The following is a 27,917-nucleotide window of genomic DNA, read 5'->3' as shown; positions in this document are numbered from 1 at the left end:
CCTACTGAAATACAGTAGATCAGCGACAGTGTGTATGTCGTGAACGTATGGAATGGCTGAAATTGTGTTTACCGTGTGAATAGTTCAAATGTTTGCTAAGAATATTGTACGAAATGTAGCTGGTCGTGTTTATTGTTTGGTATCAGTGTGAGATGTTTATGGTAGTTTATTGATACAAGAAGTTGTGTGCAGAGTATAATGTGTATGTATGGTAATGTAGTATTAGTGGTATATGTAGCACTAGTCGTGTGATTTTCATAACTCTGGTGTCTCCTCATTTGCGGATAAATCTTTCGCCTTTTACTAAAGATTTCCGTGGGGAGGCACAATACAATGAGTCTTAACTCATTTTTTCCAACTCCGTCCTTGCACGGAGTATTATCAAACAATATAGTGAACATACTGTGATCATGCATGCGCTAAACTTACCAACCAACCAACTACTAACTAACTAACTAACTTACTACTGGTCAAACAAATCATCCACTCTTATCAACTATCTCACTAATAATACACACACACTCTTCAATCAACAAACATTCCCCATCATCTCATCATACACACTAACTAAGCCTACACAATCAACCATCACCTCACCTCACCTCATAACACTTACAATACAGATTAACCAGAATCCACTCATTAATCACTCACTCCTATCACCTATACTAGATCACCACAACTAATTGCTTCATGATAATGTGTCAATTGTTGGCAGCATCAATTCAAACTGTAATTCTTGATTATCATTACATGTGCACTATTGAATCAAATCACATAAGTTGAATTGAATTCCAGTGTGTAATGATGAATAATGCAATGTGTATGTACTGAGCACACAGGTATTTCACCCTCTTTCCATATTAAATATGCTCGTTCACTTGTTCCTGTTAATGTATGTCGATTTGCATCTATGAGTGTCTGAAATAAATTGACTATTGATTGGCATGTGAATCATGCAGTGTGTATTCACAGACTACGCAGGTATTACCTCCGGTTTCGTTACTAAAACCTGTGCGTAAAATGTTAAGGATGAATGAAATTCAACTTTTTCTCCACATCATTCGGCTTGTATTGAATAGCATATTTTTTTGTATGTGTAATTTATCTAAGTTCGTCGAGGTGAAGAAATACCAAGGAGGTATATATATTTATTGTTTAAATGAGATTTACAAAGATCCAGTAATTTATATTTACAGAAAAATTGAAGAGAATAGTACATGTGCTTATATTGCACCAAACTCTTTAAGTAACTTGATCTTTGAAAGTGTTTGTATAGGTCGTTGATAACATTTCATTTGTCCGTCAGTTAATTTCAGTAATTTTCCATGTGAAACATTGATTAGCTAAATTGAAAAGTGAACAGTTTGAACATACAATTAACGTAAGATCATAGGCAAATAAAGTAGATAATTAACTTATAAAATCAACGAATAGTACTAAGTGAACGATTAATGATACCATCAAGTAAATGTAGAATACAGAATATTGATCTATCAGAATCCTATTGTGAACGCATAGGAAGTACATATGACGACAGGAGACTGATCAATTACAGTCCTAAACATCAATGGGAAGATTCAAATAACCAATACAAAAATTGAATTAAACTTCACCCTATTACACAAGCTACCGGCTGCAAACATGCTCCATACTTTATTCAGGAAGATTCCGGAGGAAGAACAAATGCTGTTGGATTGGAAAGAAGGATATCTTATCAATATACCAAAGAAAGGAGATTTGAACAAGTGTGAAAACTACAAAGGAATCACACCGCTGTCAGTACCAGGAAACGTTTTCAAGAGTGTGTCGCTGGACCGGATGAAATAATAAGTAGACGCCCAACCACGAGATCAACAGGCTGGATTCCGTAAGGATCGGTCGTGCACAGACCAAATCGGGACACTATGGATCATCGTTGAACAATCAATTGAATGGAATCAGTCACTATACATCAACTTCATTGATTATGAGAAAGCATTCGATAGTGTGAATACAACATTATGGAAACTTCTTCGACACTGGAATACCTGAGAAAATTGTTAACGTCATCCGCAATTCATGCGAAAGATTACACTACAAAGTGATGAATGGAGGATAGCTGACAGACGCATTCCGAGTACGGACTGCATTCAGACAATGCTATCTCTTCTGGTGGTTGACTGGATTACGAAGACCCCCACATCTGAGGGGAAGCATGGAATAAAATGGACAGATTGGATGCAACTAGATGATTCAGACTTTACAGATTATGTAGGTCTTCTATCCCATACACATCAACAAATGTAGGTCAAAACAAACAATGTAGCAACAGTCACTGCATCAGTAGGCCTCAACATACACAAGGGAAAAAGTAAGATCCTTGAATACAACACAGGGAACAAGAACAGAAACACAGTTGATGGAGAAACTCTGGAAGAGGTGGAAAGTTTCACGTATCTTAATAGGTAGACAAATCAAGGAAATAATACTATTTATGATCAATTTTAAGTACGCTTGTTCCTGCATTCAATGACAATCAAAGTTAAAATTGCCAGATATTGTTACTTTATTACTTTTAGTATACTCAACCAAAGCGTTTCTAAAGAATTACAAAATAATCTTTCATATTATTCTCTCACACAAATGTAATAAAGTATCAATTTCATAGACAACACCCACACAGCGGGAGGGCAGTGAGTAGGACATCCCCGACGAGTGGCCATGTGAAGCATTTCCAGAAAAAGAGCTGACTCTCCCCACCCTCGGCCGTATCAGGGCACTTGGGGGCCGAAAAGTGAATGTCCGGCGCGTTATCCGGGTTGGTGGACACGGAGAGTCTACCTAGGAGAGTTGGAAAACCCAGATTCCAAACTAATAGTGTACATGTGCTAGCCCCAGTATCCTGAGGGAACAAATGACGTATGAACTAATTGTTGGTCACCGACCACCATGGGACTGCATCTCCCTACGTTGCTCCATTGTCTTGAAGATCAAACCACTAGGTCGAAGGCTCCGGTTGTGGCCCCTAGGGAAACCACCTGCCTCGATCTCGACACCCGGGAAGTATCATAGCCCATACACAAATCAAGTGACTTGTGTGGCGCATATGTATTCGGTGCCCCCCCCCTATATGCTCAAATAAATAGATAAAAATTAACTTTTAATGGTGAATATGTTAGACATACTGACAATGTGGCTATAATTAGTCCTTTAGGATTATTACTGGTTGATAATATTTATGGTATATGTTGACAATTTGGTTAAAGATTGAATTCAAAGATGTGTCTTTATAAACGATATGTGGATGATATCAAAGTTAGAAATGGCAAACGTGAGGATATGAATTGCTTGTTAACGAAATTAATACACCTCAAAAGTGTATTAATCTTTCATGTAATGAAGAGATAAATATTCATCTCCCTTTCTTAAGCATACTTATTAATATAAAAGACGATTATCCTATCAAACATTCCATTTATAGAAAACCTACATGGACAGAGTAATAACTCGGTTTTCATTGTTACTGATTAAGTTCAGTATAAACAAGGGTTTATTTAATTCGTACCTGCACTAGTGATACTATTGAAGACGTAAAGTGTTTGACAGAAACATTGATACAAAATGATTATACATTAAATCGATCAAAAAGCTAAAATATAATGAGATCTATAACGCTACTGGTATCGAAAACACATGTCTACATCAGCCTACCATTCAGAGGTGAATCAAATGGTTTTATGTTGAAAAGAACGCAACTAGTTTCAATGCTAAGGCAAGTTGAAATTTAGTTATTACCTACTTCAGTCACACATTATTTCGTAAAAAACAGTATAATTGTGATTTTGTGTATGCTCTCTCGAAAACACAAAACTACACCAGAACTTGTAAGTTAACAAGATATAGGACTGAATCTAAAAACAGTGATCAACTGGAAGTGAAAAGTCGAACTTTGGTACATCGAGAAAAAGACTCCACTTGTAGCTCTTTCAATGGTTACTGATGGTTTCAACACCGGATAAAGGAAGAGGGCTGGGTATGGGATCAGCAACCCCATCCCGTAGATAAGAACCATGCTAAAAAGAGAACGCTAACCAGAATAAACAATTTAAAACACTTAAACACTGTCTTCATAATTCACGGATCTTTATACAGAACAATTATGACACCTTATAGTGAAAGCTGAGATTCTTCGGAAGTCAAGAAGCCAATGACCCTCCCCCAACGTCGAAGAAAATTTGGATAGATTAGAGACAATTTTAACAACAAGGAAACTTAAGTTAACAACAACCCAAAATCATTGGTATGAAAACAGAAACCAATTATCGAAGTATTAAACTATGAGCTATATTGTTTGTGCATGAAGGCTAGTAATGATACTATTTGACTACTTATATCAAAATAAATGTTACGAGGCTCAAATCCGAAACCTGGTAACTAATAATTCAAGTGTGTAATAATAATAATAATATTTAACGAGATCATTTAGTATGCTGATCTGAGGGAGAAATGTAAACTAGCAATAGATTAATTTTTACATACCTGACGTAACTCTGACTTCAGTATTTTTGTACTGTCAAGTTTTTTCTTAGATGAGTTCCTTCTGAAAAACGAAAAGAAAACATTTTTAACTTTGGAAATATACTTGTGAGAAAGTGTTATATTTGAAAGAAGGATAAGTGAATGGTAACTGCTAGGATCTATTTATGAACTGTTATTATGCATATATATTCTTATTATATAACTATTAAGTAACTATATTATATGTATATTCATATTCCTTTGATTGTAAGTTTACATTTGATTTAATGGCTACTATTATACGATATACTATTCCCAATTTATTAGTAACAGTCTTTCACAATCACAGCCACTTTTTGGCTTGATTATGTATAATTGTTATTTTCTATTTTATGGAATGATGACGTTTGATTTGCTTGTACATAAACCAAGTATATCTGAAATATATGATTCATATCATAGAGAATGAGTTTGGCGTTCCGATCTTAACGGGAAAAGGTAGGTGAGAAAGACCAACAGGGATTCAGGGTGACACACGGCTACCAGTACTGATTGACGGACGATTGGTTTCACACAAGAACAAGGTCATATAAGTTGGTATTCTGATTGGCAATTTTATCTCTTGAAAGTCATAATGAAAAGAGTGTCAAATAGTATGAAACCTGGGTCCAAGGTTTCCTGTTGACTACCTCTAACTACCTGTTATGAACGGGGAATTAAGAAGCCCAGACAATTACGAAAGCTATTTTCTTGGGACGTTATTGCATTTCATTCAAAACCTGTAAAACACTTATATTTATTTTTGTCCCTATCTTATTCTACATAACACGAGCTTTCGTTCTATGTATCATTCACTAGCATACCCTTTTTTGTTCCAAAAATATTGTAATTTAAACATTATATTTTGCACTATAATTTCTACCCTAATTCCCTGTTTCGGGCATAACTGTATTTTTCCAAATTATCCTACGTCGTGGTCAAGATATGCACTTATTTATTCATGTACATTTTTGTAGTAATCCGAATTCAGAGAATCCAGAGTTTAGTGTTCCAACTGTCTTGTCTTCTTTCACGTGTGTGCTTGCCAACCAATCAGGATTTAGAATAGTTCTCTCTACCCCAATCGAACTCACGCGTATTAGACTCAAGGTTAAGCCACTCAGCCTAACGCGTCAAGGTCATAATTTAGACTACACAGACCAAGGTCAAGTCATAACAAGTATCACGGGGTAAAAGCGATCCAAGGTCATAACAACTGGCGACGGAGAATTTTTTTCTTTCCTATATTGATTGATCCAGTACAAAATGCCTGTTTCATTGGATGACCTTAAAACTATTCTTCAAATGCAGCAAGCACAAAATGAGGCAAATCAGACGAAGCTTTTGGATGCATTCGCACGAATGTTCTCATTACAGTCGTCCTCAGCTTGTCAATCAGATAAGCATGAAAGCATCATAAATTCTATTTCTGAATTCCAGTATGATCCTGAAGCTAATGTCATTTTCAGTTCGTGGTTTCACCGCTGTGAAGATATTTTCCGCGTTGAATGCTCGCATCTTGATGACGCAGCAAAAGTCCGCTTACTCTTAAGAAGACTGGGAACACAGGAATATAATAAATATGTGAATTTTATCTTGCCGCAAAATCCACGAGATGTATCATTCAAAGATACAGTCCAGATTTTATCTGATATTTTCGATGAACAGTCCTCATTATTTAATACTCGCTATAAATGCTTCCAAATAACGAAATCTCCAGAGGACGATTATCTCACGTATGCCGGGAAGGTAAATCGACAGTGCGAACGCTTCAAAATAAACGAAATCACAGCGGACCAATTTAAATGCTTGATTTTCATATGTGGTCTAAAGAATGAAGAAGATGCAGATGTCCGTACCAGAATGTTGGTACGCATTGAACAAGAACCAAATATGACATTACAAATGGTCACAACCGAATGTCAGCGGTTACTTAATCTCAAGCATGACACTGCGATGGTGCAACAGAAGGGTAAACCTTCCGGTTCTGATTCAATTAATGCGCTCCGATCCATAAAATCATCGAAACAAAACTGTACAAGCATGAAAAAACCTGCCAACCCCCCATCACCATGCTGGTTCTGCGGAGCATGGCATTTTGCAAAATTCTGTCCGTTTAAGAATCATAAATGCCGCAAATGTCATCGCATTGGCCACAAAGAAGGTCATTGTTCGTTAAATAAACGCAAGACTAAACATCGTAGTGAAAATTCAAAGCAACAATCAAATAGTCAGATTAAAACCACGTTTGCAACCTTTAAAGTTGGATTTAAAAATAGGCGGAAATTTGTAAATTTATTAGTAAATGGAAAACTTATACGACTTCAGTTAGACACTGCTTCTGATGTCACGTTGATTTCAAAGAACACATGGCACAAGTTAGGATGCCCATCCATCCGACCGACAGAACATGTCGCCCGAAATGCGTCAGGAGACATAGTAAAGTTGACAGGAGAGGTCCTATGCAATGTTCAACTTATGGGAAGTAAATTTACAGATGTTTGTTATCTAACAAATCGACACGATTTAGATCTATTGGGATTAGATTGGATTGCACATGTTGATACTTTGAATAAATTATTAGATGAGGTATGTTCTCAAAATGTTTCCTATGATTCTATCCAAATCCCTAATGATATTTCTAAATCAAATGCCTCCGACGAATCATCCTCTCTGGATATTAACGAATTAAATGCTTCTGATGAAACATGTTCTTATGATCTTTCTGAATCAAACAATTCAAATGTTATGTGTTCTCACCATGTCAAATCAAATACCGCCGATTCATTGCCTTCTCATAAAATTTCCAAATCGAATACTTCAGACAAAGTATGCGCTAGTGAAACTTCGGAATCTCATGTACTTCTTTCTAATGTTATGTCTACATCAAAGTCTTCTGCTTCCTCTCAATTGTCGTCCGTATCTTACATAAACCATCTTCGACAAATTCTTCCAGTGACAGCTGCTCGAATCGCTGAACACACTTGCCGCGATCCTATCTTAAGACGATTATCTACATTTATCCAGCGTGGTTGGCCCCCACGTATAACATCTCATGAACTGAAACAGTATTATCAACGACGCCAATCTTTATCCATCGTCAATGACTGTATAATGGTTGCTGATCGCGTAGTGGTTCCGTATAACTTACGCTCACTCGTCCTGAAACAACTGCATACAGCCCATCCAGGTACTGGAAGAATGAAAGCTATTGCTCGAAGTTATGTATATTGGCCTAATATCGATGAACACATCGAAGATTTCGTGCGTGCGTGCAGAAAATGTGCTGAGGTTTCTAAGTGTCCACGAAAAGCTGAACTACATTCCTGGCCATCTCCAGAAGAACCTTGGTCGCGTATACATGTTGATTTTGCTGGCCCATTCCAGGGTACGTACTTCCTCGTTTGTGTTGATGCTTATTCAAAATGGCCGGAGATTTTTCCTATAAATCAAATCACTTCGCAACAGACTATCATGAAGCTACGGCAGTTATTCTCCCGTTTTGGAGTTCCAGATGTTCTCGTGACAGATAACGGCACTCAGTTTATTTCTTCCATCTTCTCAGATTTCTGCAAGAGGTTTGGAGTCAAACATGTCCGTTCACCTCCGTACCATCCACAATCGAATGGTCAGGCCGAAAGGTTTGTAGATACCTTCAAAAGAGCGCTACTGAAGGCAAAAGGGGAGGGAAAGATAGAGGAGATTCTTGATGACTTTCTCTTGGTCTACAGAACAACTCCAAACCCATCAACACCAAATCAAATGTCCCCAGCAGAAATTATGTTTGGTAGAAAAGTAAGAACTGCCCTCGATGCCATGAAACCACAGCAAAGAGACATCGGAAAAAGAAACAGAAAGATGGAAAACCAATTTGATCGCCATCATGGGGCGAAACGCAGAATTTTCCAGAAAAATCAAAAAGTATACGTCCGCGATTTCCGATATTCACCTCCACAATGGACCAGTGGACGCATACTTAAGAGACAAGGGAACGTAATGTATGTGGTGGAAGTTGAAGGACAGAAGTGGACACGCCATGTCAACCACATACTGGAAAATGCTGGCACTTCACAGAAAACCGAGAAATTAGACTCAATGTGGAGAATCATTCTGGACAGTTTTGACATAAAATGCTCAGCGACTCAGAAGACCACGCAACCTGAACAAAGTCCTATTAGGAAAGCATCACGGAAACGCAGAAGACCAGATATTCTACAGGTAGACCCAAAGAGGAGAACATACGTTTCCGAAGGAAGATATCAATGATGATATCTCAGCACTTACCTGTATATAGTAACTAACCATTTTTTTTTCTTTTTTTTTAAAGGGGGAAGGTGTTATGAACGGGGAATTAAGAAGCCCAGACAATTACGAAAGCTATTTTCTTGGGACGTTATTGCATTTCATTCAAAACCTGTAAAACACTTATATTTATTTTTGTCCCTATCTTATTCTACATAACACGAGCTTTCGTTCTATGTATCATTCACTAGCATACCCTTTTTTGTTCCAAAAATATTGTAATTTAAACATTATATTTTGCACTATAATTTCTACCCTAATTCCCTGTTTCGGGCATAACTGTATTTTTCCAAATTATCCTACGTCGTGGTCAAGATATGCACTTATTTATTCATGTACATTTTTGTAGTAATCCGAATTCAGAGAATCCAGAGTTTAGTGTTCCAACTGTCTTGTCTTCTTTCACGTGTGTGCTTGCCAACCAATCAGGATTTAGAATAGTTCTCTCTACCCCAATCGAACTCACGCGTATTAGACTCAAGGTTAAGCCACTCAGCCTAACGCGTCAAGGTCATAATTTAGACTACACAGACCAAGGTCAAGTCATAACAAGTATCACGGGGTAAAAGCGATCCAAGGTCATAACACTACCATCTTATCTCAACATAGTGCACGCAATGTCGAATCACCTAGACTAGTGGCCACATTACAACTTCGCTGATAGGATTCGGTCTGCACTAAGAAGGATCTGACACACATGACATTGATCACCACCCGGTGATCAATCAATTGTGAGGTTATTTACTCTTGAATAATTAATACGGTATAGCCTTCTAAATTTAATGAAACTTGAGTGTGTTATGTCAAGGGAGTTTAGTAACAGGTAACAATGCACAGTTTCAAACTGCGACATTTCGCAAAGGTACAGAAAATAAAAAAATACAACGAAAACGGAAAGAATATTAGGTCTGTTATGCAATTCACTTCTCTATTGCTCGTTACTTTTGTATAAAACATCATACCACGTGTTAATATTCAGTAGTCTATGTAATATATATATATATATATACCGGGTTAGTTGTGAGATAGTAACTCACTGATGACATTGGTGGATGTGTTGCTCAATTTCGTGGATTAGTTAAAGTTAGACATTAACACCGTTGGATGCCGGCTGGCTCAGTGGTCTAGTGGTTAAGCGCCCGCGCGCGAGACCGATAGGTCTTGGGTTCGAATCCCGCGAGCGGAATCGTGGATGCGCACTGCTAAGGAGTCCCACAATATGACGAAACGGCCGTCCAGTGCTCCCAGGTTTTCCATGGTGATATAGCTTCAATTGAAATTTATGTAATATACATTCATTTTGAAACCTATATTCCTCAATTGTAATAAATTGTCAATCCCAAACATTGTTGTTATTATTGTTATTCAATGTTTTAATTCATTTTCTTACTGTTAAAAGCATTTTTCACTTCTTTTTATCCAGTGAACATCATATATACCACTGAGTAAACCGAAGTTCAACGCTCGGTTCTTTCCTTTATGATTCTCTTATCGAAGCTTGAAAAATCAGTAGACGATCCTACCAGTCCTAATGTTTCATATTTTGCAGTACATACTTTCTAAATGATTCAACATTGATAGTATAGCAGACACCTAGGAAATCTCTTATTGCTTACGTGTTCTTCTTGAATAGTGTATTTTAGATAAATACTAAGTTTTCTATGTCGAGATATCATGAATCATTCAATTGTTGAATAAAAATCACTTAAAGGATTCCATTATAAAGACAATAAACAAAACAAAAAGGAATTGACATCGAACAGTGTCATTGGATTTCACACATGAAGTATGACTCAAAGACCAGAATACGAATCAGCACTTGGTTAATGAGTTGATAATAGTAACAACAACGGATATGTATTCAAATCTCTAGTGTTGAATAGATTTTTAATTCAGTAATTAGACTAAATGACTTGAATATTATGTTATATTTGATAGTTTATGACATTATGACAATTATGAATGATGCTTCTACAAGGGATTCTAACTCTGGTCCAGTAGAGTTTTATCATATCAAGAGGTACCCAAATTTAAGTAGTTTAAAAAGTAATGCTAATATTTTTTTCCTAAGTAAACCATTAAAATTGAACTTACTTTCCACCATTATCCTCGTCATCGCCTAATTTATTATTATCATCATCATCATCTAATAGAATGTTGGCATCTTTTGCTGCTTTACTAAACCAATTATCATTTGCTAGTTGTCGAGAATTTCTATGCTCTTGTATATCAATTTGTTTAGCTAATTTAACAATTTGTTCACTGATATTCAATTGAATAGTTGTTGGTTGAATGATAAAATCATCAAGTTCCAGATCTGGAATAGTTGTATATGGAAAATTTAAAGAATAACTATGTATCATAATTAAAACAAAAAAAATCTGGATAATACTTATCAAGATTAGATAGAATATGAAAATTCTATCAATCTATTAGACGCTTTAGTGCCCTCAAATGCCCTTGTGCGTCCGTTCTCCCTCTTCAAATGCTTTCATATGGCCACGCGTATATAGCCTCTCCCAGGATAGTCCTACTCATTGCCTTATCGCACCACGGGTGTTCTTCACGAAATTGACAGGACGAAAAGCAAATGTAAACCGCATTAACCAGGTTGGTGGACAAAGAGAGTCTACCTAGGGGAGTCGGAAAACCTCCATTCCAAACCAACAGTGCACATCGGCTGGCTCCAGGATCCTGAGGGAACAAATGGAGTATGAATTAATTGTTGGTCACCAGCTACCATGGGACTACATCTCCTTACGTTGCTCCACCGCCTTGAGGATCAGACCATTAGGTCAAAGGCTTCGGGTGTGGCCACCTAAGAAAACTACCTGCTTCAGTTTGGGCACCCGGGCAGTATGACAGCCCTCAAACAAATCAAATGAGATTTGTGCGGCGCATATGTATCTGGTGCCCACTTGTACCAATATCTATGTGTCCAAATAAATAAATAAATAATTTAGTGTATACTTTAATAATATAACATTGAGAATTGTTTTCAGATAGTGATTACATATAATGATCAGATTATCGGTATAAACCACAGATTGTTGGAAATTAAAATTCCAAATTCCCCGTCGAATTCTACTCGTTATTACCTTAAAGGACAGAAATATATAATCAACGTAAAGCTTAGGATAAGTTGCTTTAGAACATTATAATGAAGGGATGAAAATAACATGAATGACGAAAGAGATCAAAATAATTTAGTCTCAATGATAATGAGAAAGATTGCATATTGATAATATGGTTCGAAAAGACATAGTAGAAAGGTATATATGGTGGGAAATCCAAATTCAAGATTGATAGGATGATAAAGAGTAAATGCATCTGTACTATATTGTAAACGATTCTTAGCCAACTTACCCAATGTCTCCGAACATAGATTGTCGTTATTATGTAGACCATAACCACCTAGTCTGCATTTACCAATGACTTTATAAACTAATACTATGTCTCGATTTAGCCACTACTAGCTTTCAACCCAATTCTACACTAGCAAACATCGCCCGTCAAGGTTGGCTGTTATTAGGCACACGTAATGCATGTCCTAACCACTACAGTTGATGATCTGCTTCGACCGATCAATCATGATTAGCCGTACCGCACACAACCTGTCAATATTCATACCTATTCTCCTAAACGTTACCTAAAATGTAGTTTCACAATGATCACATGTTAGTTTGTTTATTATATATTTCACAATGGGATAGTATTATTTCTTCTATTTAGTATTATTTCAAACACAATTTATTGCTCATAACAAATCATATTACTACATTAGGTTCAATAAGGCGCAATGCTGACTAGTGTTAGGGATGGTTGGAAGTTAGGGGTGGTCAAACCAAAACGTGGCATCATTCCACAAAGCCACTAACATCTAGTCTGAGCCGTGTTGGTAGATCCAAACTAGTTGGTTGGGGTCCGCCTGACTATCGTAACCAATGGTTGGAGACTCTAGGTGACATGGCTCAGAATCGACCACAAAGGTGTATACACGCTCTGTCTTCCCTTAAACTATGAGATTAACATCGCTTCATATCTTTCTTTCTACCAACTAATTCTTTCTTCCTGTACTATGTCATTATATGCAATCTTTCTTTTATGTATTACCACCACTGAATTAACTACTTCTATGAATCCGGTGTTCATCTTGTTGTGCTAATGATGTATGGCAACTTGGATAGATGTATATATGTTGAGTCGGCTTCCGGAGAACTTCAACGGAGCCTCCAGAAGCCCAAAATAAGCCGAAGGACCCTAGGCCGTTCACTACGTGTTTTCCGTGTCACCGAATCGATCAACAAAACGCTGCGCATCTAACCTGCAGTCACCCGTTACAACAATATATGCGCCTGGTCCTACGTTGTAGCTGACTGACTGACTGACTGAGGTTCAATAAGATGGATAGTGTTATCTTACAAATAAGGATGTGAGCAACTAAGATTTCAGAACATGAACAGATACACGAAACTTTAAACTATTTATATTTTTTTTATCATGAAGACCATTTAACTTCTTTGATTTAGGTGTTTCGTGGTTGTTTACCACTAAATATGTCTAGAAAACTACTAAAATCCCTATTCCTAGACAATTCACCTATCATTGAAATATAACTATACATTTTCAAGTTTCGAACAATTGTAGTTTTTTTCTCTAGATTTAAATCAATTCATTCATCAGGTACTTGGATATTAGCCACATACTAAGTGTGACGGCTAACGATACAAACCCGTTGCCTAAACCCAAGTATGTAGAGTGCAGTTCAAACCAGGAGCTGAAATTCAAACACCTTAACTACTAAGCCATTTTTTTATACAGTGAATATAATCAATAGTAAATCTGAAAAGCATGGTCAACATAATAAATGATTCTATTTACAGCATAATCACTTACTAGTTCTTTGAAGACTGACAGCGATTCGACGCCAAAACATAATTTCATTTGGTGAAATAAATAATAAACTAGTTCCTTGACGATTAGCTCTGGCAGTACGCCCTGATCTATGTATATATAATTCAGCTGTACGAGGTACGTCAAAATGTATAACCCATGATACTCCATTTTTTTCAACTATACTATCACTTGATGCTAAATCTAAACCACGAGCAGCTACATCACTAGCGAGTAAAATTCCATTTGGATCCGCTAGAATATGAAAGCATAATGTATTGAAAAACTGGATTTGAGATGCATACAAAGAGAAAAAAAACTGTTGAATTAGTTTAAATTGCTTACATAAAAAGAACCAAACTAGATGAATAACTTAATATAATTAATTGAAATTATATGTAAAAATGAAGAAAACATATAGATGGAATAACGAGATATAGTGACATTTGGTGTAATTTTATTTTATTTGAACACATAAATATTGGTACAAGAGGGCACCAAATATGTATGCGCCACACTTTTGTGTGAGGGCTGTGATATTGCCCGGGTGCCCAGACAAAAACAGGTGGTTTTCTTAGGGGGCCACACCACCAGCCTTTGACCTAAAGGTCTAACCTACAAGGCAGTGGAGCATCGTGAGGAGATGCAGTCCCATGGTAGCCGGTGACCAACGATTGGTTCATACGCCATTTGTTCCCTCAGGATACTGGAGCCAGCCCATGTGTACCATTGATTTGGTTTGGGATCCGGTTAAAGCGCCGGACATTCGCTTTTCGTGCTCTGATTTTCGTAAACAACGCCCCCGCCACGAGAAGGCAATGAGTAGGACTTCCCTGGCAGAGGTTATATACGCGTGGCCGTGTGGGAGCATTTCGAGAGGGAGGGCGGGCCCACCCCACTCTCGGCCATACCAGGGCATTTGGGGGCCATTTGGTGTAAAACCGAAACTGAACAGATTAAAGGTATATCTATGTCATTCACAGGTAAGATAGAAACCTGGTACGAATATGGATCAGTTCAACTCACCATAAATTATGGTATCACATAGATAGAGATTATCTGTTTTTTTTTAGCTGACTATGAGTTATCTTTAATATGCACTCTAAATATGGAGATTATATAGTTAAAAATAGAAGTGAACCTAGTCGATGGATGTCATATTATATATTTGATTATCATAAGATTTGTTTCATCGTAGTTCTGTTCAACACCAATTAAAATAAACAGTTTTAAGCGTGAATAAATTGTTTGACGACCTCTATCAGTACAAGTAACCTAGTGATTAAAGCAATTAATTCCCAACCGTTGGGCTAAAGGTTCAAAATATAATGAATTTATTACATTGTAAATAGTCGAGTAGGATCACCAACCCAAACATAATGTCACTTAAAGTCGAATACATAAACATGGAAAATAAGTTAAACTTCGTAAAGTTCACAACTATAATAACTGATTCCTCCCAATAGTACATAACTTCATAAGTTGAAGCAAAAATAACAATAACGACAACCAAGTATTTGTGTTTATTTTAACTTAATGTTCAATTTCGTAAAACAGTGAATACTTCTGGTAACGACAAGTTACAATGATATCAATAATGGTGAAATACAACACTGGAATATACCACCCAAACAAATAGTCACAGAAATTAAAGGATTAAAACTAAGACAAAAGAGATGACAATTGATTTTGAACAAGCAATGAGATCCTCTAGGAGGATAAAAAAGATAAACTGAGTAATTCTCACATATTTATATGTATTTTCCGATTGATAAGTTTTAGTCACATTGATCAGGAGATGGAAGTGTTCAATACTGATTTGGACAGAATGAATAGGTGTTAAATGTTAAGAACTACTAACACAAGCTCAAATTAATCGATTTTTGTCCATATGTCTATTGCATATCGAAATTCAGCAATTAATTTGCTAATGTTATGTCAAATAAAAATACAAGACCACGACAACAATACATAAAATACCTTGGAACCGTTCAAGTGCGCGTAGTCTTTGCTTCTGAATCATATCAGCATGTAAGACATTTACATACTGTAGTGATGGATACCCAGATACCAAAAAAGCATCTGAAGTGAGCAACTGACGTAATACTCCAGCTAATCGACGTACCCCAGATTTACTATTTAGAAAAATTAAGCACCGTCGATTGGGATACTCTGAAGATCCAAGATGACGGCCAAATGCAATGAACCAAAATAGTCGAATATCTTTGCTTGCCTGGTCTGGACATAACAACCGACATTCAGAAAGGCTATCAGGGCAAGTTGATTGACAGACTAAGCTGGGATTTGAAGCTGATTGACTAGTGGAATGGTTTGATGATAAATCGATTACTTTAGCAGATTTTTTCAAACCGAACATTTCACGTAGTACCGCTGAAAGTATAGAAGAACAAATGATCAACTTTATCCAGTAACCATGAAAAGACAAAAGTATTAAACTTTGTATAGAATATGCATTAGAGAAAGGGTAGAAATACGATGTCACAAAAAATAGTGACAAGAATGATATTGTAAGCCAGAAAATCGACATGATATCTCATCGGTAATAGAATAAAAAAAGGTTTGGCCAGAATTTAAAGATAATTGATGTGGTCAGTCTGTCCAATCTCCATGTCCATTTTACCCAACGATGCATGCTGGTTTTGAGGCAGTATTGTATTTAGAAGAACAGAGACATACCTTGAACATCTTCATATTACTACTTAAGGTAGTCATGGGAACGTGATGTGTTCATGTTCTTACTACAGGCAGAGCTATGTCATTTGTATACAACAAGCAAAAACAAAGACTTTTCAAGTAAAAAACAATCAGCAAAATATTAGGTAAAGTTATATTTGTCTCTCCAGGTTTGTTTGTGACAACGTTTAGTCAAAGTGAGTAGTAGAGAGGCTTGATGAACAATAATTGACATAGTGACTTTAGATGACAGTTTGCCATTAATTTTTGCTAGGTCAATATTTGTCATTAGACAACCTTTAGCAGGGTAATGTACTACTTCTTTGATAAGCCTATATAATGTTTGTATAAAATAACAATTGTTTTGTACATATTTAACAGCGTAATCCCAAGTTAAATACAATATAAACAAGAGTGTGTACACTGTATCCTCTGTTTTCAGTTTTGACCCAGTCGCGACTATTAGAGTACATACTGATTAGATATAGGAGTTGACTAGATCGCATATTACATTCAATACTACTACCGTTGATACTACCATTTCAAAGCACCTTGATTGTTCTATAATATAGTGTTATAAAACCTATTCATCAATGAAGTATGTACAACAAATAAAGACGATGGAGAAAAATACAATAAACTCTTTGTATTGAATAATAATAGCCCCCAAATGCCCTGGTACGGCCGACAGTGGGGAGAGTCAGCTGTCCCTCACGAAATGCTCTCACATGGCCACGCGTATATAGCCTCTCCCAGGGAAGTCCTACTCATTGCCTTATCGCACCACGGGTGTTCTTCACGAAATTGACAGGACGAAAAGCAAATGTAAACCGCATTAACCAGGTTGGTGGACAAAGAGAGTCTACCTAGGGGAGTTGGATAACCTCCATTCCAAACCAATAGTGCACATGGGTTGTCTCCAGTATCCTGAGGGAACAAATGGTGTATAAACTAATTGTTGGTCACCAGCTACCATGTGACTACATCTCCTTACGTTGCTCCACCGCCTTGAGGATCAGACCATTAGGTCGAAGGCTCCGGGTGTGACCACCTAAGAAAACCACCTGCTTCAGTTTGGGCACCCAGTTAGTATCACAGCCCTCACAAAAATCAAATGAGATTTGTGTGGCGTATATGTGTCTGGTGCTCTCTTGTACCAGTATTTATGTATTCAAATAAAATAAAAATAATAATATTCATGACAATTATTAATTTAAACAAAAAAGAGCATAAACTTTACCAAGTTTTATTTTCTTAGTCATAGTATTTTTATTGTTTGGTAAAAGTTTGTGATTTTTAGATCCAGTACCTGGTTTTAATGCACCACTATGTACAAATGTAAGAGTAGCTGAAAAAATTAATGTTTGTCGTTGTACTTTCATCATATCCGTAGAATTATCTGATATTTCAACTGATTTATGCTTTCTCTTGAAATTTAATGTTTTCTTCAAATGTCTTTGAATATTTGTTGTAGTTTCTTGATCTTCTTCTTCTTCTTTTTCGCCTTCATTATTAAAATTTGATGATGAATGTAACCAATTGAAAATTGAACGTAAATCATCAAAATGATTCGCTTCAATCATTCGATCAGCTTCATCAACTACAACTACATTAACATTATGTAATGTCAGAACATGAGGATCACCCTTGACAAAAAAAATAAACGAACAAAACATTTCTTATAGATACTAAAGTCGAACTAGGGGTTTCGAAATATCAAAATTGAAAAACCATACAATTCATAGTCATTACATTAGAGTTTATGTCACTCAATGAAGAAACAATTGTAAAAGTATTTAAGAGGTGGTTTAACGGCCCCCAAATGCCCTGGTATGGCCGAGAGTTGGGTGGGCCCGCCCTCCCTCTCGAAATGCTCCCACACGGCCACGCGTATATAACCTCTGCCAGGGAAGTCCTACTCATTGCCTTCTCGTGGCGGGGGCGTTGTTTACGAAAATCAGAGCACGAAAAGCGAATGTCCGGCGCTTTAACCGGATCCCAAACCAAATCAATGGTACACATGGGCTGGCTCCAGTATCCTGAGGGAACAAATGGCGTATGAACCAATCGTTGGTCACCGGCTACCATGGGACTGCATCTCCTCACGATGCTCCACTGCCTTGTAGGTTAGACCTTTAGGTCAAAGGCTGGTGGTGTGGCCCCCTAAGAAAACCACCTGTTTTTGTCTGGGCACCCGGGCAATATCACAGCCCTCACACAAAAGTGTGGCGCATACATATTTGGTGCCCTCTTGTACCAATATTTATGTGTTCAAATAAATAAATAAATAAAGATAGTTTAACGAGCAGTAATCTTTTTTATCCAAAGCAGTATGGAAGACGATCTTAAAAACAAATGTAGGAAAATGCACATTATTTCAAGTGCTCTAAACAAATCAGACCGGTACTACGTGGAAAGCGAATTTGAAGCAACTTAACAAGCTTACGCACTCGACTTTGAGTCACATAATTTGTGTAAAGACTAATGAGAGCCTCCCAAATAGATATAGAGTGGAGTTTGAAAATGTAGTCTATTGATTGAAGTGTAAGTGACTTGGTCAATAAGCTATCGTAGCGCAATCTAAACTTCGCGAAAACAAATGATCGGTTAGTTTTTGTGTTCACAAAACTTGATTAGAATATGAAGTGAATATTTACAGGGGTTAAAAACATTCTTATCTTACACATTCTATAAAACAGATGATAATTAGCTCCAAAATGTCGAAATCCATTAAACACGGTAAAAAACACTTTTATAGGGGAAAGATACTGGCTGAAGCAAAAACAATGAACTCGTTTTTTGAACTAACCTGAAACTCAACACTCAACGAAATGTCAAGTTTTCATTTAAGTCATAAGAAATATGTACTTGGAGGACTGAATGACGTTAAACCCATATATTATTGTTACCAAACACCAGACACTCTGGTTTGGAATCAATATCGGCGACTACATTCAACCAAATATTTATTTTTTATCATAAATCGAAGATGTTGATTTCATATTTTTACTTGTACTTCATTTTGTCATAGAAAGAAATACATTATTTGAAAACTAGGCAAAGATTTATACAGTAGGTTGGAGGTAGTATCATCAAAATGTCTAAACCTTGGTAATATGAAGAAGAGCTCGAAACCACAACCCAATGGTTATAAGTCCAATACGTAAAACATTAAAATACAATTAAGTATTTTGGTTGTAAATACTTGTTTCCCCTCTACCATTATGATTACAGTAAATGATTTCATTAAAGCTAGTCACTTGGAGGAAAACAAACCAACTAGCTGAAATAAATGAAGGTATAATCTATGAGGGTTTTCTTTTAATAATTTATAAATTATCCAATAATTCTTTTTCTTATTCAATTCTGATTTCTTGTGCTCATTACAAACCAGACTCCTATAGATGGTTCAATTTTATTAATCAATCTATACAAGACACAAATGAATAAAAAGAACTAACTTGTTGAATAAAATGCCATAATCTTCCAGGAGTAGCAACAAGTATATCCGGACAACGTCGAAGAAGTCGAAGCTGTTTATCAACTGATATTCCACCAACGATAGTTTCAATACGAATACAATCGACATATCGCATTAAAGCACGAATATGTTGTGTAACCTATATTTACTCGAGGAAAAAAATGACCACTATTGAAAACATTGACTTAAACGTACTAGCAAAGTCTAAACATAAAGCAGGAACGGAAATAAGAGCTATGGGTAAAATAGTGGCAAAGGACCAAAATAAACACATGTTTAGACTTGATAGAGATTACAGATTGAAAAATCTGTTGTCAGTAGAACTATCGCGGATGAAGACAAAAGAGGTAATTGTGATGATACGAAGACGTTGAGGAATACTTCAACTAGTTTCCAACAATCCCTCAGTTGGGCAGCACTCACCAAGATTTTGTAGGAGATGAACAACGATTTTTAGTGATGTTGGTTTAGGAGCGCCAGTTAGACTTTAATACTATCTATGGTTTGGACGTTAAGATAACTGTATTATGTGGGTTGTGATTACTAACTATTCCATTTTATAAGAACGAATGGGAATCTCATATGAATTTGGTTAATATAGTGTGAGAAACTGGCTTTCATAATTATCTGACGTTCAAATGGAGCACAAGAACCGCGATCCCAGAAATAGGCAGGTTTCAAACCTAACTGTGGATATGCAAACCACATATTTACCCTTCTACGGGTTTTAAAGCACAAACATATCTCTCGTGGCCCGACAGTAGTATGTTCTAGCCCAAAGGTTAGAGGTGAATCCGACAATTGAGATTTTATGGCACTATATATCAGTGAAAAGCATGTCAAAGGTGTACGCTAACGTGTTAAAGACTTGTTGATCGAAGAGTATTGGTCGAGTAAGAATTTTTAACGAGCCGTTGATGATGATGATCATGATAAGAATGCAAAGGATTAACTCGAGTTTTGCTTGTTTGCACCACTTTTATTACAGACGAGATATAATATCGAGGAAGAGGGCGAGTTTACATCAGTATGATTTACAAAGAGTGGACTGTGAAGGTCAAGAACGTGTGCAAGTTTCCAGCAACTAATGGTAAATGTCTTTCAGATAGCGCTCTTGAGTATAGTGAAATTAAGAAGTGACTAATACTGGTTTTCGGTTTGTTTTGTTAGATAAGGATGGTTGATGCGCGTACTAGCCTTCATTAACTAGAGTAGTTAGGTATCACGCATCTTCACCCATTGTTAATTCGTGCTATGCTGGTTACTATTGAATTGGCCAAGTAAAGATGCAGAACTAATTCACAGCTACATCTTCTGAACGTTTCGCTTTTTGTTTTGTTAGTTTCTTCTTGCTGTGTTGATGTGAAGGGTTACAGCTAGGACTGTTACATATTTGTACCAGATCATACGTTGTTCTATGACTGACCGAAAGATAACGGTTTATTAGTCTTGATTTAACACCTTATTTAACTGCAAGTTAAAGTGATTGGTGACTCTAGACATAAAAAGCAACTCTACATGAACATCTTAATACAAAATCCGGTTTATATAAATAATGACCTTATGAGAATATTTTTCAATGTGAAGTGCATTATTAGAATAGATATATAGAAAATTGGAAACAAATTGTAAAACAATCTAGATATGAGTATAGGGGGATATTACATGTGAACAAAGTCAAGTTTGCAAATCGTCAAAAATGACTAGAACGGAAACTTTCTTTAGAATAAAACTCTTTCATACTTGAATAGCTAATTCCCTGGTGGGAACTAGAACAAGCCCATAAACACGATTCCTTTTTGAATTCGGTTCAAAACAAACAGGAGATTTGGCAATTGGAAGTGTTTCAGGATCTGCTGTAACAGGATCGCCAAGGGAATGGACTGCGCGAATTTCTCCAGTATTTACATCTAACTCTTCTATGACATCTAAACCTGAATAAATGTCGGTTTCCTTCTTTTTTTTCTTCCTTTTCCCACAAGGTTTGACGCAAGATGCCACTTCGCATTTTTGTCGATCAATCAAGCCATTAATTTTGGACTCTTCCTCACAAGTCTGGTTCTGGAAAACAAATTTACAATGAAGTACACGATGAAAATCGCAACGAAGCTTTTGGCTAGATATCATTTATGAACGTTTGCATCATAGCTTAAATAGATTTAGTCACTGATGATTTCGATACAACATACCAGGAGTATCAGAATTTGAATTAACTACCACGTCCCCTTATCGGGATATGATTCATTCTACAATCTTGTACAGTAGACACCACCTATCGCGACTTTTTCACAGCCTTTGAAAGTTCCTATTATTCCTTTTATTATTAGAAACGTAAAGCAAATAAAGTACCTTTACACGATGTAAGTGTAAGTAAACTATATAGATGATACTAAGTCGACTAGTCAGATTAAGGATTGGTTTCTATGGAGAATTCTGGATAGCTGGAGATATCTGGCATCCTGTGTGAAGAGCTTTGTAAAAACTTGGCAGAACTTACAGATATTTTGCTACCTAAACGCTGAAAATTGGCATATATGAAGAGCCAAAAGACTCGGGACAATTGTAAGCAGCTCTTAAAATGACCAGAGGAAAATTATCATATTTTCGAAAAATTGATAAAAAAGCTGGGATTTTCCAAAGTAGCCTGAAAATCCTTGGAACGGTATTCTACTTCATAGGAGAACCAAACAGATTTGACACAGTCTGGTATATATGCTCGAAATTAACTTAGTCATATGACTAAACAGCGAAAATGTTTAATAACATTAACCTGCTTCGGTTTGGGCACCCAGACAGAATCAAAGCCTTCGTACAAACCAATGATAACCACTACCGTAAAAATTTCTCTTGCTTCAACGCTCGCTCAGACAAATCTTATTCACAATCACATGATAACATTCGTTTTTATTTCTTTTATACTACGTCATTTATGTATTCCCCTTTATTCTCATTTTACGCATTTCATTTTTCTACTTATACAGCAACTCACCTATGGTGGAAACCCTGTCCTATCCAAACGATCTCAAGTCACTAACTGGTCGAAAGCTGGATACTACCACCGAATACGAATACTAAACTAGTCTTTCTAAAACCACATATACCATTCAAACTGATGTCTTTTAACGTTCGCTTACTAATGCAGATCGGACAACAGATAGGGTTGTCTGTGTCTTTAGAAAGTCTCAATATCGATATATGTTGTTGACCCGAGACCTGTATTCAAGCCTCTAGTGAAGCACCACAAATTCTTTCTCCATCTGTCGCTTCGAAAAGCTTGTTTCACATGCGTTTAGTCGAGGGCCCTGTGGTATCTTTATCCGGTTTCGCTGGCGTTCGTGTCGCACTAAGTGTTAGAGCTGAGGCAGTACTGATCGATTGGATCCCAATTAACAGTCGGTTATATGCTGTTAGATTGGAAAGTTCCATCAAAGTGAGAAGAAATCGGTGTGAGAAACTATGTCTTTTTGTCATCGCCTATGCTCCGACAGATTGCAGCCCGAACGCGATCAAGGATGTTTTACCACCAGTTGACTGTTCTTCTACAGAAAGTGCGTTGAACAGATATTGTAGTACTGGCTGGATACTTGAATGCTCAGGTAGGGCGTCTAGGCACAGGAGAGCCGTATAGACAAGTATTGGTTGCGATTGCATGACACCACGGAAATGGGGAGTAAAGTCGCTTTCGGCTTCAGGCCCTTTACAACTTATTGAGGCCCGTCAGTTTACTCTGGATGACCGCGAGTTTGACCACAAACGACGACTGTTACGTAATGAAATTAGGCAAAGCTTGCGCAAGGACCGAGAAGCCTGGTGGTCAGAGAGCGCCAACGTGTTGGAAGCAGAAACTGCATCTAGTAAATGCCGGAAGCTATTTCAACCTATCTGAATCAGTGACGGTGAGAAGTTTAGTGTGAGCAAAACAATCTGTGAAGATGATGGGATGCCAGTCACTAACATCTATCGGCGTCTTGGACGATGAGCGGTTTTTCGAGGAATAGTTCAACTAGTCTGCTGCCCTGGAGAAATCGACCAGACTGTCTTGACTTCCATGACCTGTAATGACTAGTCCACCTAATGAGGCAGAAGTCCGCAAAGGACTCCAACTCTTGAAGCGCCACAAACCACCAGAACCATACGACCTACCTCCGGCCTTTTTTAATGAAGGTTGCGACTTTCTGGTTATAGAATTGACTAAGTTATTCACAAAAGTTAGGCAATTACAGTATTCCAACATCGTGGGATGAGTTGGTAGTTGTTCCTATCTTTAAAAAGGGTTCACATAGTTTCTTCAACAACTATCGAGGGATAAGTCTACTTCTGATTGTATCTAAACTATTGGCTTCCGTCATGCTTCGTAGGTTGTTCAAAAACTCGGGAAAGATTGACTTGAGAGGAGCAAGTTGGTTTTCGTTCTGACAGAAAATTTACAGATATCTTCACTCTCCGCCAAATGTAAGGACACCGTCATACTTATCACAGGTCAACATTCTTAGTGTTTCTTGACATCAGAGCCGCCTTTGATCTACTGGACAGGATTGTTCTTTGGGACTATGTGTTGCAGAAGGGTGTGCCTGCGGAGATTATTCACACCATAGAAACTTTTATATCAAAACGCCTCAGAAAGAGTGAGGGCATACAACCACCTCTCACCATTGTTTCATTCAAGTAATGCTTAGGCAATGTCGCCCAATCTCACTGTTCCTCTTCAACTTTACTATCGATGACGTTCTGGAAACAACTTTGGTGGATATAAGTAACGGTGGTGTGGATCTGTTGCCTGTAGAGGCTTCTCGACTTAGAGTATGCGGGTGATATTGTCTTACTGGGCGATGATACCCTAGCCATGAAATCCGCACTTAATCAGTTGGCAATCAGTGTCCGTAGGTATGGTACGTGCGTTTCACCTTCTAAGTGCAAAGTACGTTTACAAGACTGGCAAGACCGTGATCCTGCACTTACCCTGGGTAGTGAGCAGATAGAAGTAGTCGAGAACTTCGTGTATCTGGGTAGCTACGTAAGTGCTGGCGGTGGCGTGAGCGATGAGATCAATTCACGTATAGTGAAAGTCAGAGCGGCTTATGTCAATCTGGGCCATCTTTGGAGCCTTCATGACAGTAGTCTGGTTGCAAAAGGTCGGATCTACAGTGCGTTGGTGAGAGCAGTTTCGCTCTGTGTTTGTGAAGCCTGACCTCTCCGAGTTGAGGATGTTGGAGCACTCTCTGTATTTGGCCGTCATTGCCTCCGAAGGATTGCTAACATCCAATGGTAGTACCATGTTAGTAATGCAGAGGTTCGGCAACTTGTGTTCGGGCACAGCGACGATTATTCAATCGGTGTCACTTTCATGAAACATCGACTTCGGTGACTTGGACATGTTCTACGAATGTCGTCCCAGAGAATTGCACATCATGCATTATTTACCGACACTGGGACTGGTTGGAGAAGGCGTTCAGTGTATAACACGATGTCGTGGTATTAAATTAAGCTGTACAGGACTTGCTTTCGTTAGTCCTTCACGACTCTCTGGTTGGGGTCCTAGAGATGGTGCAACACAGAGGCTAAAGACGTTATTAGAAACGGCTCAGAATAAAGGCCAGTGGCGATCCTACTTTCTTCATAGTACAAGGAGGCACCAAATACATATGTGCCACATAAATCACTCGATTTGTGTGAGGGCTGGGATACTGCCCGGGTGCTCAGACCGAAGCAGGTGGTTTACTTAGGGGGCCACACCCCGAAAATGAACTGAGAGAATTATTCGGTTGTATTTTTGCTAAGAGAACAGTTTCTTCCATTATCACCACTATTAGTATTATTATCATTATTTCACTAATATAGACTGATTGCTGCTCGTTGTTGTTCTTTTATTATACGCACTTTACATTCTCTATCTCTTCACAACCTCATTGTTATTGTGTGGTGCATATGTATTTGGTGCCCCCACGTACCAATGTTTGTGTTCAAATAAACAAATAAATACTAGAACTATGGCTGATATCAGTTTGTAATGAAAGCCTTATCCTTGATTCCTAATCCCGAAACCTAGTCTAAACCCCCTACCCAGACGTATAACGTGAACTCTTAGTCCTAAATCTTTCCCCTTTATTGTTGGAAATCGGATATGGAAAGGTTCAATATTTGTCCCAAAATTCCTGATCCTATGTAGTTTTGCCACCTTTTTTATATCATAAGTCGCCTCATGACAGCAAAATGATTTCTAACTGATTAATGTAACAATCGAAGTTATTTGGAATCTCCACAGTCGTTCATGCATTTTACTTCTGCCATGTAAATCAACCTCAAATTTGAGTAGATAAGTCAATTACCATTCAACTCTGAAAAATACCAACGCAGTTTATCTGCGACATACTGCCGGAAACGTATGTACATCGCAGAACTAGTTCTAAGCATTATTTAAAGGGAAGGATTATTCCCATGACCTGAATTTTTAAGGTTATAATACTTCTCAAGCTCAACTCACACATGTGACTTCGAAACACGTTTTGACTAGTTTGACTACAAGTAATTCTATCCATCTTTCGAAAATGGGAATCATTTATGAGGGGTAACAATTTAAGGTGCATCCACAGACGACGTTATTAAAGCAAGAAGTAGTATTTAGTTTGAAACCGACGATTAAATCATGACTAAAATTGACTTTTATTCTTCGCTATGCAGACTTAAAAAGCGGATCCATGATGAGTTACATCAAGAACAAGCCTGATTATCCCTTAAAAAACCCTTAAACCGAATTTCCTGAATCTATCCAAACCATGATAGGGACTGAAGGTAAAGTGGAAAAGCTACCAAGGAGTTGTCTAGATAGTGTATAATAGACTTGAAGAAAGTACGGAGACACCATAACCTATGTTCGAACCAATAAAATTAAAGGCTGCAAGTCTTGGGATGTGGTGCAAATTTATTCATCCATATAGATAAACAGTATTTCAGTGTGATGCCACGTATCAGTTTATGATGAAAAGCCTTATATGATATGTTAAATTTAAATTCGAGATCTAAATTTTTGTTCTATTTCCCTCATACTAATTAAAAATCTATTTTAACTTTGTTAGACACATGGGTTGTCTCAAGGTCACTTCGGCGTCGCTCAAAGATCGTTTATAAAGTATGGTCTCAACGAGAAATATTGTTATACACAACATGATAAAACGGCTACTTACTTCAAGAGTCTTGAGAGAGAATACCTTTGATACTAGAGGAATTCCGAACGCCAAAGTCTTCCCACTTCCCTAAAAGAGGAAGTTAATAAAAAGTGTATAAACATCGTATACTGTTGGTGCTGATCCAAGAACATCGGAGAAACTGTGGAGTGCAGGAGGTATGGCTGCAGTTTGTATAGGTGTAGGATGTTCTAAGCCACAATCACTGATTGCCTTCACAATATAATCTGGGAGATTAAGAGAATCCCAACCCATCGCCGTAACACGACAACCTTGGGAATTCGAAAATTTGCGGTTATCCTGTATGGTTCAAATAATTCAAGTGTTTTTAGACGAATAGAAGAGACTTTTGCTTAATGGGCCTCCATATATATTAACAGTGAGTCAAAGATACCTCTATGTAGGAATCTAGGTATATAATCGGTGAAAGAGGAGAAGAAAAAACGTAAGTAAATCATAGTAAGATACTGTCCTTAGTCCTTAGGAATATGTCGTTTTCTCTCGATGTACTACTGGAAAGTAGCTTGCACTAGCTCACCCGGTAGAGTATTCCTGAATTTGATCAATCTTGAGGAGTAAAAGGTGTGTATACATTCCGTTCTGTTGTGTTGTGTCTCCAGTTTCTGCATGTAACCCCTAAAAATTGTATTGAGGCTAAACTTAAGTAGGTGTTTAAATGGGTGGCCAGAAGTGTTAAAAATGCCTTAAGTCACTGCGAGTTCAAAACAGACGCCTTTGCTCAGTGATTGAACGTGCTATTCATAACACTTGAATATGAGTCCTCGAGCCGATTTCGTGACTCATCGTCAGATACGCTCCACAGTGTC

At 37.4% G+C, this 27,917-nt stretch overlaps 1 protein-coding gene across 2 annotated transcripts; it reads right to left on the bottom strand.

The window, feature by feature from the left end:
* Nucleotides 1-794: 794 nt before the first annotated feature.
* DDX24_1 (ATP-dependent RNA helicase ddx24) lies at nt 795-27,917 on the bottom strand. 2 transcript variants are annotated; one of them, XM_051216701.1, is made up of 10 exons: nt 27,202-27,917; nt 27,091-27,159; nt 21,653-21,970; nt 19,890-20,048; nt 17,669-18,074; nt 15,715-16,125; nt 13,738-14,020; nt 10,936-11,158; nt 4,522-4,582; nt 795-1,346 (listed from the first exon to the last, which is right to left on the bottom strand). In XM_051216701.1, the coding sequence occupies exons 1-7, from the start codon at nt 27,343-27,345 to the stop codon at nt 13,962-13,964; spliced, it is 1,566 nt and encodes a 521-aa protein (XP_051065293.1). In that variant the 5' UTR covers nt 27,346-27,917; the 3' UTR covers nt 795-1,346; nt 4,522-4,582; nt 10,936-11,158; nt 13,738-13,961. The 2 variants fall into 2 exon arrangements, with proteins under 2 accessions (XP_051065293.1, XP_035585788.2); XM_035732789.2 differs by having other exon boundaries at nt 13,738-13,989.

This window comes from Schistosoma haematobium, chromosome 6 (genome assembly GCF_000699445.3).
Source record: "Schistosoma haematobium chromosome 6, whole genome shotgun sequence".
In the NCBI taxonomy this organism is placed as follows: Eukaryota; Metazoa; Platyhelminthes; class Trematoda; order Strigeidida; family Schistosomatidae; genus Schistosoma; species Schistosoma haematobium.
This window is presented reverse-complemented; position numbering and strand designations above follow the sequence as displayed.